This window comes from Bipolaris victoriae, assembly GCF_000527765.1.
Source record: "Bipolaris victoriae FI3 unplaced genomic scaffold scaffold_77, whole genome shotgun sequence".
In the NCBI taxonomy this organism is placed as follows: Eukaryota; Fungi; Ascomycota; class Dothideomycetes; order Pleosporales; family Pleosporaceae; genus Bipolaris; species Bipolaris victoriae.
In genome coordinates, this window is record NW_014575315.1 from 135,038 (window position 1) to 146,117 (window position 11,080).

At 49.3% G+C, this 11,080-nt stretch overlaps 5 protein-coding genes across 5 annotated transcripts; 2 read left to right on the plus strand and 3 right to left on the minus strand.

Moving 5' to 3' along the window:
* Positions 1–818: 818 nt before the first annotated feature.
* Positions 819–3,966, plus strand: COCVIDRAFT_28936 (hypothetical protein; the record flags this gene model as incomplete). The annotated part of the gene is made up of 6 exons (XM_014698485.1): positions 819–1,408; positions 1,464–1,843; positions 1,891–2,154; positions 2,204–2,306; positions 2,356–2,793; positions 2,841–3,966. The coding sequence occupies 6 exons, from the start codon at positions 819–821 to the stop codon at positions 3,964–3,966; spliced, it is 2,901 nt and encodes a 966-aa protein (XP_014553971.1).
* Positions 3,967–4,472: 506 nt separating this feature from the next.
* Positions 4,473–5,105, minus strand: COCVIDRAFT_106290 (hypothetical protein; the record flags this gene model as incomplete). The annotated part of the gene is made up of 1 exon (XM_014698486.1): positions 4,473–5,105. One exon carries the CDS (start codon positions 5,103–5,105, stop codon positions 4,473–4,475), a length of 633 nt encoding a protein of 210 aa, XP_014553972.1.
* A 651-nt stretch (positions 5,106–5,756) lies between these two features.
* COCVIDRAFT_106300 (hypothetical protein) lies at positions 5,757–6,488 on the minus strand (the record flags this gene model as incomplete). Its single annotated transcript, XM_014698487.1, has 1 exon — positions 5,757–6,488. A coding segment is annotated over one exon (732 nt), but the record flags the coding sequence as incomplete, so codon positions are not given.
* A 629-nt stretch (positions 6,489–7,117) lies between these two features.
* Positions 7,118–8,096, plus strand: COCVIDRAFT_18261 (hypothetical protein; the record flags this gene model as incomplete). Its single annotated transcript, XM_014698444.1, has 2 exons — positions 7,118–7,245; positions 7,298–8,096. The coding sequence occupies 2 exons, from the start codon at positions 7,118–7,120 to the stop codon at positions 8,094–8,096; spliced, it is 927 nt and encodes a 308-aa protein (XP_014553930.1).
* Positions 8,097–8,858: 762 nt separating this feature from the next.
* Positions 8,859–9,401, minus strand: COCVIDRAFT_40110 (hypothetical protein; the record flags this gene model as incomplete). The annotated part of the gene is made up of 3 exons (XM_014698488.1): positions 8,859–8,997; positions 9,058–9,150; positions 9,211–9,401. The coding sequence occupies 3 exons, from the start codon at positions 9,399–9,401 to the stop codon at positions 8,859–8,861; spliced, it is 423 nt and encodes a 140-aa protein (XP_014553974.1).
* Between the last annotated feature and the right edge of the window lie 1,679 nt (positions 9,402–11,080).

An 11,080-nucleotide genomic window follows, 5' to 3' on the forward strand; every position in this document is an offset into this window, starting at 1 on the left:
TTACATCACACCCAGAAATGCTTCTTCTGCCCGCACTAATTCCGCCAACTTTCCCCTCCTGTCAACCGAGCTACACAGACTATTGTCAGCACATGTGCAACGATTAAGTTCATCTCGTGCAGCGTAAAAAATACGGTGCCACATGAACAAGACTCCACTATAAAAGGGGCAGGGATCGATCGTGACGGGAGGCAGGGCTGTGGTAGATGAGCCGCCTTGAAGACAACCTTGGTTCTTGCAAGCCTCGCCGTGGGGTGGGCACTCTACAATGGCGGTCGAGATGCAACTAGCGTGCGTGTCAGATTTGTACCATCGGCTCGAGGCCCAATGGCGCCACGCGTCTGCTTTTCCGTCAAGTTTTCTACATCTCAGGCAGCCAGTCGATCTACGATCGGTCGACTTCTGCAGCCAGCATCTCCCATGCCTCCTCGCCTGGAGCTGTTCGCCGGTGTGGCTTTGCCAACAACACCGCTTGGGTAATCAGTCTAGAGCGGGCCAATCTGCTTTTGCCACCACATAGAAATCCTCCCTTCTGTCCTTGTGCATTCATCGCGTGTTCGGAATTTATGTACATGTTTGTGGCGACAAGTCCAGCTCAAAGACTCGGCTCTCGACTGCCCTAGCGGAGGAACGATATTGAACGGCATCCTCGCTACGACATTCCGCGGAGCGCTCAGGCATTCCTCCATCTCTGCACCTACACCCTACCCATATCCTCAGCCAGCCTGTTTACATGTTTGGATAGCTCACACTCGTGGCCATTTGCAGAAACCCTTCTATACGCATGTCCGGTTGAGCATTGCCGAAATCGGATCGGGATGCCATCAGCCGATCCTTCCCACTCTCGCCTCTTGGATCTGGAAGAGCTCGAGTCGGAAAAGACCCCGCTGTTTGTCATCAAGATTGGTGAGATTACACCGGAATACGATATTGCTTTTTGCAACCAACCATTCCGGGCACTTGATCTGCGCGGTCCTATCCTAGCTCAAGGCAGGGAAGCGCTCCTCTTCCGATCGTGGACACTGGCTTTGGGCGATTTTAAACCAGAATACTACTTCTTCAGCAGAAGATGGGTTGTAGAGTACGCGGGCCGGTCTGGCAGCTGGAAGATAATAAGAGCAATCAGCTCCGAAACCCCGGAAAAAGATCAACAATCATTAGACGAAAAGGCAAATAGAAATGGCCATTCTAGTAATGATCGAGGCCTGATTTCCTCACGCTCAAGGACGGATCTCGACAAACAAGTTAAACCTGAGAAACCAAAGTCACTCAAGAGTCTGCCCACTACCAACCTTAATGCCAGATGGGAAAGCATTCAGACGATGATGGAGATGAGCGATGTGGGGGTATTCGAATACAACTCTTCAGGAAAACTGATGCATGCAAATGAGGCCTGGTATAGGCTCAGGTATGTGCAACGGCGGCATCAGCTTTCGAGAAATCACGTGACTGACATCCTCCAGCTCTCACCCTGGGATACTTGAGCATTCAGAATTCTCTTTTATGGACCTCGTTTACCCTGAAGATCAGGCATTAGTCATGTCCATGTGGAATAGACTGGCTCTTGGCAGATCCGTCACTTTCGAGATGCGTTGGAAACCGCGCCCTGGATCAACGGATACTGCCCAGTGGGTGCTGTCAGCTTGTGTGCCTGTTCTCGACGATGAAGGAAATCTGATAAGTATTGCTGGCAATACAATCGACATCAACGCCCAGAAAAAGTCACAAGCAGCAGCACAGGCACAGGTCGAGGCTCTCAAGCAAGCACGAATGGCAGAGATGAAATTCGCCCGTTTTGCCCAGGTATCTCCGGTAGCAATATACATTTACGTTCCTGAGAGTGGTATGTTATATTTGTTGAGGATTTGACTCTTACTAATCTTGCAATAGGCATGAACTTTGTAAATGATCAATTCTTCGAATTGACTGGCCACGCTCATGCACCGGTGAACCAATTCGAGTGGTTCGATCTCATCTCAGATGAAGATGTATCCAGAGTCAAGAACGACTGGGAAAACATGTTCAAAGGTGGAAAGTCTAATGGAGTGCAGTTTCGGTTAAAAAAGACTTGGGTCAACCAGGATGGAATGCGCTCGAACATCTGGGTGCAAAGCTCAAGCTATCCAGAGCTCGACGAGAGTGGCAAAGTTATTAGTAAGTAAAAGTCACATAAATCTCCGGATTCTCTCGCTAACAGTGGTAGGCATAATGGGAACATTGTTTGATATCTCGCAATTCAAATGGGCCGAAGATGTTCAACGTCGCCGGATAGAGGAAGCATGGGAGGCGAAACGACAACAAGAAAAGTATAGCGATGTCTATGAAATTAAATTGGGAACTCACTAACTGTGGCAGTTTTATCGACATGACCTCTCACGAATTGCGTAATCCCCTTTCCGCCGTCATACAGTGTGCCGATTCAGTCATTGCTTCATTGCAGCAGTTGCTATCTCGAGAACTTAAAGCGCCTGGCCAGAGTTTGAGTGCTGCAAAAGTTTCAGCAGAGATTCGAAGCTGTATCGAGTCATTGCTGATCATTGTGTCATGTTCAATGCACCAGAAGCGCGTGATTGACGACGTTCTTACACTGTCAAAGCTCGACTCTGATCTGATCTTGATTACGCCGATGCGTGTACAGCCCGCCATAGTAGTCTCGGACGCTGTAAAAATGTTCGAGGTCGAATGTAGCCAGTCAGATATCAAACTTACCTTCCATGTGGACGAGACGTTCAAAGGTATAGAGTGGGCGATGTTAGACCCTTCGCGTCTATTACAAGTTCTCATCAACCTGCTGTTAGTTTGATTAAACAATTCTTTACAACATCTGCTAACAGACATAGCACTAACGCCATCAAATTCACCAAGGACCGCATTCGGAAGACAATTGCTGTTACGATCGGCGCGTCATGGACCAGGCCACCTAAATGCTGGGAGGAAATCACATTTAGCGATGATGAACGCGATAACATCAATATCACGGACAAGCCGGAATGGGGGCATGGCCGTAAAGCATTCCTGTGGCTCAAAGTACAAGATTCTGGGTGCGGCATGACCATGGAGGAGCAGAAGAAACTATTCGCCCGCTTCTCACAAACGACGCCTCGAACACACGTCAAGTATGGCGGATCGGGCCTTGGACTTTTCATTTCCAAATCGCTCACCAAATTGCAAGGTGGAGCAATTGGTGTGAGTTCCGCAAAAGGGGAAGGATCAACATTTGCATTCTACATCAGCATCCGACTGGCATATCCGCCAACTGACCAAATCGTTGGACGAGCATCACAAGCCCAACCCATTCTCGACCGCACAATAACCGGCGAAGAAGCCATGCGCATGATCAAACTCAACGTCCTCATCGTAGAAGACAACCTCGTCAACCAAAAAGTCCTGCGAAAACAACTCGAGAAATTCAAATGGAACGTCAGCGTCGCCGGAAACGGCCAGGAAGCTCTCGAATGGCTCAAACACAGCATATACTGGCAACCCGACTCCGACAGCAGCCCCACCCAAGCAGACTCCCCCAAACACGACCTCGACATCATCCTCATGGACATCGAGATGCCAATCATGGACGGCCTCACCTGTGCCCGCCTAATCCGCGACTACGAGCATCAAGGCCTCCTCGCCTCCCCTTCCCCAGCTTTCTCGCAACTCCGCCGCCTCTCCGCCATTTCCGTCTCCCCCATCCAATCCTCAAACCACAACGACCCTTTTTCCGCGTCCCTAGCAAAACACCGTTACTCCACCTCGTCCCTTGACAGCAATAATAACCCTGCCCACCGCCAGTTTCTGCGCCTCCCTATACTGGCGGTTAGTGCGAATGCGCGCATGGAGCAGGTCGAGCAGGCGCTCGCGTCCGGCATGGATGATGCCATTTCAAAGCCCTTTCGCATTCCTGAGTTGTGGCCCAAGATTAGGGGGTTGGTGAAGAGGGTGGCGGATGCTGATGCGGACGTGGACTTGTGATTTGGGGGTGTTGGTTTTCTTTTCCTGAGTTCAATGTTACAGAGGGGTGTTTTTTACACTGGTGTTTTGGGTCTATGGAAGCATTTCGGTATGCATTGGTATGGGCGTTTTAAGATAGGGTGCAGCAATGAAGTTGAATGGTTTTTCTTCTTCTTCTTTGCTGCGGGATTGGGTCTGGATGCATGGGATTTGTAGAAGGGGGAGCATTTTGGTCATGAGGAGTGAGTGGAATATATCTTTTGGCTACTTTGCAGGGAGCATTGCGAAATTTTGCAAAATTGAAGAGTTCAAAGGGTGTGATGATGATGTTTGATTGAATTCATGTATTTTAACAAGGTCACAAGGGTACAGACATGAGGAGAAGAAGTATCTCCAACTTGCGAAGACACTTGAACGTTACATACTACAACAGCACCACCAAGCTCATTTTCACGATACCTCTCAGAAAACACACTTGAGCTTGAAAAACGTTCCTAATCTCCCGATCACCAAGTCCCTCCCACAACTCAAACCAGCTTCACAGCCTCAAAATCATCCTCAGTCAAATCCGCAACCGCCTCCCCGTGCATAACGCCATGCAAGTACGCCTGTCCAAGAATCTTGAAATCGCCATTGTAAAGCGGTCTTAGCACAAAAGGCGTATCAGCGCCCATAGGAAGCCAGATCTGGTCGCCTCCCTCAGTGATTCTCGGTCCGAGTCCTAGTCGTCCGTCGCGAGTTAGGAAGCAGCGGGTGTTTTCGGCACGGATATCAGTCATGTAGTGCTCCTCGTCACCCTTCTCATGGTCCTGGGAGGAAGACTGGGTTGATGTTCCGTTCTCTTTTGTTTTAGGGCTCGTGGTATCTTTGGACTTGGCAAAGCGATATGCGCAGAAATTATAGTAGTGTTGCATTGAATTTTGCTCGTTGATGGGATCCCATGAGCCCTCTTCGTTGGATGTCAATCCTACTGTCAGGGCGGCCGAAAGGCTTTTCAGGTCGCAGTACTTCTGGGTAGCGAAGTCGTTCTTGAGCATGTCCAGTGTCTCGATGATGCTTTCTAGAGGATTGTAATAGTCATCGTTTGCCGCAGGAGGTTGTGTAATCTTTGTTTCGCTATCTGGCGGATGCTTCGTATACTCTTCATACGGAATTAGCATTGAGCAGTACACTGGTCCCATGCAACGGGCTTTGATGCTGAGAGTCCTGGGCTTCAACCTAGTACCAAACGAAATTTCAAATGAAGTAGACGGCAAGCGCGTAGCCGCAGTGTATGTATTCACAATTGTGGCTAATGGCGAGGCCTCGCTGATATTCCATCTTGGTACCCAGGAAGGGAAGTCCTCCTCGATTGATGCTTCATCATGCTGAATGTGCCGCAAAATTTTTAACCCTGATCCATATTTCTGAATCATTTGAAACGCAAATTGGGAGTATACATCCATAGCGGTCGTATCGTCACTGTAGTCAGGCTTGACAACAGTTGTTTTGTTGTTATAAATGCTCCGCGGGTACCACATGTAAGGCTCAGAATCCAATATTTGCTGTTTGAAAGCCGAGGGATGTCCCAAAAAGGCGTACACAGAGTCCCTTGAATCCTTACACTGCAAGCCTCTCGCCGATGCCAGAATGTCGCAAAAATCTTCAGCAAGATGGGGATCATTGCCAAATGCCAGCCGCTGGTTACCGCGTGTACTTTCTTGGTATTGACGAGCCAGGTTGAATGTTTGCAGGTTGAATCTGTAACGGGCTTGACTTAACGGAGCGTGAAACAAGAGAAATTCACAAAAGCGATCGATATCCCGGAAGTCGATTGAGGCATCTCCACAGTAGAATGTTGCATATTTCGCCAAACCAAGCTCCTGAACTACCCATACTCGTGTAAACCAATCTCGAGTAAACAAATGTTGGACTGAGTCCCATGAAACTGTTTCCTTGCTTCCCTGAACCTCTTCTATTATGTTTGATGTGGTATTTGGCTGATGAATACGTCTGTTATTTGCCCATGTTTCTGTAAGGTCGCTGCATTTGCGTATAAATTCAAACGCTTTCTCAACACTGACTTGCTTCGCGCTCTTATCTTCTTCGCCAAGCCACACAAGCACTCTGCTGGCTTTCCAATAAATTACGCCCATAAGGGAAACTTGCTGTGATTTTTCTTTGTCATTTTTCTGATTGATGCATATACCATCCACCCACATAACTCGGGGTTTGTCTTTATATCGAAAAAAACGGAGCGTGCTTTCCAGATTGGCTCTTATCTCGAGCAACTGACCATCGCAGTCAATTTTCTTAGTTTCTTCTGATGTTCCCCAACAATACGAAAGAGCTTCATACACCCCAAGTTCTGACATTGAGTCGACGTTAAATCTGTCTTCAAAATCGGCCAGGGCAACGGTTTTCAGGGAACAGCTGATCGCGGCATCTCGGGGTCCTGGCAGCAAGACGAGAAGCCGTATACAGCCTTCGGGCAAAGTCTTGTATTCATAGTTAGGCTTTACCGATCTCTGTAAGCCACAAAGCTTTCTGAATAGAGTTTTCATGATTAAACCCAGTCAACAAAAGATGAGGAAAGTAAGGATAAAAGATAAAAGAGTCCGGACAACAGCGACCAGCCTAAGAATAGTCTTCGTTAAATATAATCATAGCAGCGCTGTGATTTTCATATGAAGAGGCACATGGTTACTTTGCATGGAAACAGTGCTCTGAATAGATCAATCCTGTCATGGCAGGCGGCAACAGAGGTAAAGGTATTCGCTCGCCTGTCGCCAGGCTCCTGAAACCCTGCACGGCTGCAGAAAAATGGGTACAGTTCATGACCGGGATGAAGAGCCAATGATACCAAAGTTGTCGTCGTGTAGGATTATTAGTATATGTCGCGAAGAAGCGCCGAGTTAATCCATATGGGAACCAGGAGGATCGGTATGTGGCGGCGGAGGCTGGAGCCGTCACCTCGGACCCTGACGCTAGCGTGCCGCGCTCGGAACTGCCCTCATCATTCCGACTTAGCAGTCGTCAGCTCAGTTGCCTGGATTTGAAGACCTTCTCGGCGTTTCCTGCGTCTTCTTTCTGTATTTCTAACCATATCGTCATCTCACTAGACGAAAGCACATTTAGTAATCTCTTTTCTTATTGCAATATTATTACTTAGCCTTACTATCGCGCTGCCACTATGACATCTACCAACGATTCAAGCTATACCGAGATGAAGGGCGAGGTTGAGGCTATTGGCGCACATTGCCAGCTGGAGTATTGCAACGTACTTGATTTTTTACCGTTCCGCTGCGAAAGCTGTAAAGGGTAGGCATAGGACTTTTCCATCCAAAGTCGCTCCAGATACTAACGTACCTAGGCATTTCTGTCTCGACCACCGTACCGAGAGCGCACATAAATGCCCAAAGCAGGGCGAGTGGGCACGGCGCAAAGCTGACAGAAACTCGGAGGAGCTGCCACCAAAACCGACACTATTCAACCACGAACAGCAGTGTGCCAGTGTCTCCTGCAAAACACTCATCGACACCGCCCGCACCCAAGGTGTACAGTGCACCCGCTGCAATCGCCGCTACTGTCTCAAGCACCGTTTCGAAGAAGACCACGACTGCAAGAATTTGACACCACTCGGCGCACGCCCACAAAACTCGGTTCAAGTACGCACGCAAACCGCGCTCTCAAAGCTCAAAGCTTGGGCGGAGAACAAGAAGAAGGAAGACGAGAAGCGGAGAGCCGCGCCCAAGAAATCCGGATTCCTGGGTCTAGGCAAGGCATCGGCGGCATCATCAGCCCAAGCCGAACTCAACGCGCTGAAGCGCACAGCAAAAGGCGAGGCCAGTATTCCTCAGGAGAAACGGATATATCTGCATGTCGAAGCCTCAGCCGATACGACGAAAGCGAAGTACCCAACTGGCAAATTCTTCTACAACAAGGAGTGGACAGTTGGTCGCGTGCTCGACATGGCCGCCAAAGCGCTGCAAGTGCAGAACGTAAACAACCGGGGTGGCGGCGAGGAAGAAAAGCTGCGCGTCTTTCACGTCGAGGGCGGGAGGTTACTCAAGTTTAACGAGAAGCTCGGGGAAGCGTGCCAGAGCGGGAACATGATTGTCCTACTGCGTGGCGTAGGGTCGGGCGAGGCACCAGATCTGATTGATTTATAACGAGTCAGAGTGGAAAGAGGGGTAAACTTGTTATAATGTAATATGGCGTTTGGCGATTGGGATTTCGCACTGGAGATACCCGGGGTTACTTCTCTCACGATGTTATGGTTGAGTAGAGCGAATTGTACAAGTTAGATGTGGATTGAGTGAACAGAAAGGGAGAAAAGAAAGGGCTGGTTTGACTGCTTTGGCCCTGACATCATTTCTCTTTGTTTGCGATCCGCTATTATCACATCACGTGTACCAAGGGCAACATCTGGGTCGCAACTTCCTCTGGAATTCATCACCAAGTGCCAAACAGCCAGGACCTTTGATTCGGATTAATCTTTGATATTTCTATTATGATTCATGTTTTACTACGACTATGTGCAATATCTACTATAGCTGAGGCATCGAGCACTTCGATCGCCAGTAGGCCATATATGCTATCCTCCTCTATATGTATGCTCCGTCATCCGCTCCTGGCCCTATTACCCTATGTACACCAGGGCTCTGCCATGTCTGAACCAATGTTTCTCCTTTGAATCGAATGCTCTACAAGATATTACGCCTCCAGACATCTCCCAGTCATGAGGGTATTTACAGGCTCTTCCGCGTGGCGTGGGTATTATTCGCGGCGCTGGTATCGTATGTCGACGGTGGAATGGGTCTTGCCCAAGCGCCGCATTGACGGTCGTCCGTGATGTGTTTGGTGTTTGGTGTACAGTGGGTACTGTGTTTTGCTCGTTTTACATGTTTCGCATATTCTCCTTCGCATGCGCTTCAATCGTCCGTGGACGCGAAATTGCGGCATTTGAGGCCGTGGATCTTGGTGCCCCAGCCAATGCTGCCAAGGTTGTTTACGCCGTCGGGAACAGTGAGGTACGAATCCATGTCCATGTCGCCTTTGCAGTCGTAATTGCTGTTCTCTTGTCAGCCAATGCTAGCTCACCAGCCACCGTCAGCCTCGTCACAAACTCACTCGTAAAATCTACAGTTCCAGAAGTCGTCGCGTTGCAATACGCTCGCGACATCGTGGCCGCCGACCAATATGCTCTGCACGCGCCCATCGATGCTGACCTGGTGTTAGTAGGGGACCGGCACGAGGGAGCATGGGTCTCGCATGGGTACGTACAGGTTGTTATCGAGTGAGAGACACTGGTTGTTGTACGCGTCGACGCTTACTTCGCTAAGGAACGAAGGCGCAGCAAACAGCTGGACCTTGATCTTGCCCGAGGTGATTGTGTCGCTGGCGGCGACGGAGGCCGCCCATACCAGCAGCAGAGTTGGCAGGGGACCAAGGCGGGTGGCGGGCAGCATCATCATCACAACAGCGGCATCCAGAACCGCGATGGCAGAGGGCGACGTTGGGTGTTCACAGGGGTTTGTGGCGGTGCACGGTAGGACGATGTGCGATGTGCGATGTGCAGGAACGGCGTGAGGGGAGGCGTCAGGCTGCGATGTTGGCGTGCGTGCGTGGGTCAGCAGGAGAGAACTGCAGTCGGCCATGACGGCGCTTGTTGTGTTGGCTGCATCGGGGATGCGTTGCCACGAGCCCCGATTGGCCGTCTGCACACTGCACCGCCCCACTCTAGCGTCCCGGATTGGGGGCCGATCTGAGGCTGACAACCATCAAGTGGTAACCATGTTCATCCACCGTCTGTTGGGGAGAGTTGGAACATACATATATTGGGACCATCAACAGCCCTTTCTTGTTTCATATGGGGTGAGATGTGAAGAAAAAAGAAACAGGGAAATTGGTGGCGGCCATCTAGCATCGGCCAGCCTGGGTATACGAGGACTATGTCTAACAAGCCAACAAAACCCTCTAAACTAGATATCACTGTGGCTTCAATAAGTAAGAGACTCTTACAGCAAGTGATTCTACTTCAGCCTCAAAGAGATTTTTTTACTCCTAGTCCTTGAATACGTGTTGGTTTTGCACTTCGATGGAGTAGACTAAGGAACCTTATATATTGCATCGTACCATCTAATCAAATATGCATATTCATGAACACAAAACAAGATACTTTTCATGATTCAGAATTCATTGACTAAGGAATATACAGTTCTGTTTCCCTCTTAACAACCTTCTGTCCCTTGGTGTAACCCTCTCTCCAAAATGAGGACTTCAGATTATCACCACGCTAGCCCTTCTAACTTACACCGTCCTTGTTAGCTGTTAATCCATTGGCTTCCGTCCCAACTGTCTTTTATCAGTAGAACGTGGTACGCGATGAGTTGGTTAGCACCAAGCTCGAGTATAGCAGGTAATGGGGTCTTGTGTGTACTTCTTACCAATCCCGGTAGCACCTCTTACTGCTGCCTCTAGAGCTACCAGTCTGTCCTCGTCTTCCGTACATCCGACACTTTGTTTGCCTAGCATGAACAGTTTGGTATGAAAGTTAAATAAACATAGATCAGAACGAATCCAGTTCCTTATCTTGATTGTGGAACAACATTCTTACATGATTTGCCCACTTTCATTCCAACTACAAACAAACTCCACCACCCTCCCACCTTGCTTTCCTTTCTCGTCCCCAACCCCCTGAAACACAAACACGTGGGGGAAAAACCGGTAGATCCAAATGCGTAGAAATAAGATGTATACAGGAACTGGATTCAGCACCAAGACTACCACACAGTCACAACACTGAGAGACTGTATAGTTGTCACCGTCAAGGCATCCCTCTTACGGCGTACATAAAGAATCACCGTTACCTACCCACCTCCACATCAGGTAATATCAGTACCCGCACATCCGCTACTGCATCAACTCATTCCCTGAAAGCCCCTGCATATGTCAAACCATGCCGAATACACAAGCGTATCTCATACCCGCCCAACCTCTAGTACCAACCCTCCCCCCACCTTCCACCACACAACCATCCTCAAAAAACCCACCCAGCAGTACCCAGCAGCACCCATGTATCTTCCCAACCACACTCTCCTTCACAGCAGAAGGCACCCCCCACACATCACCTTAGCACAAAGCCCCCCCCCCC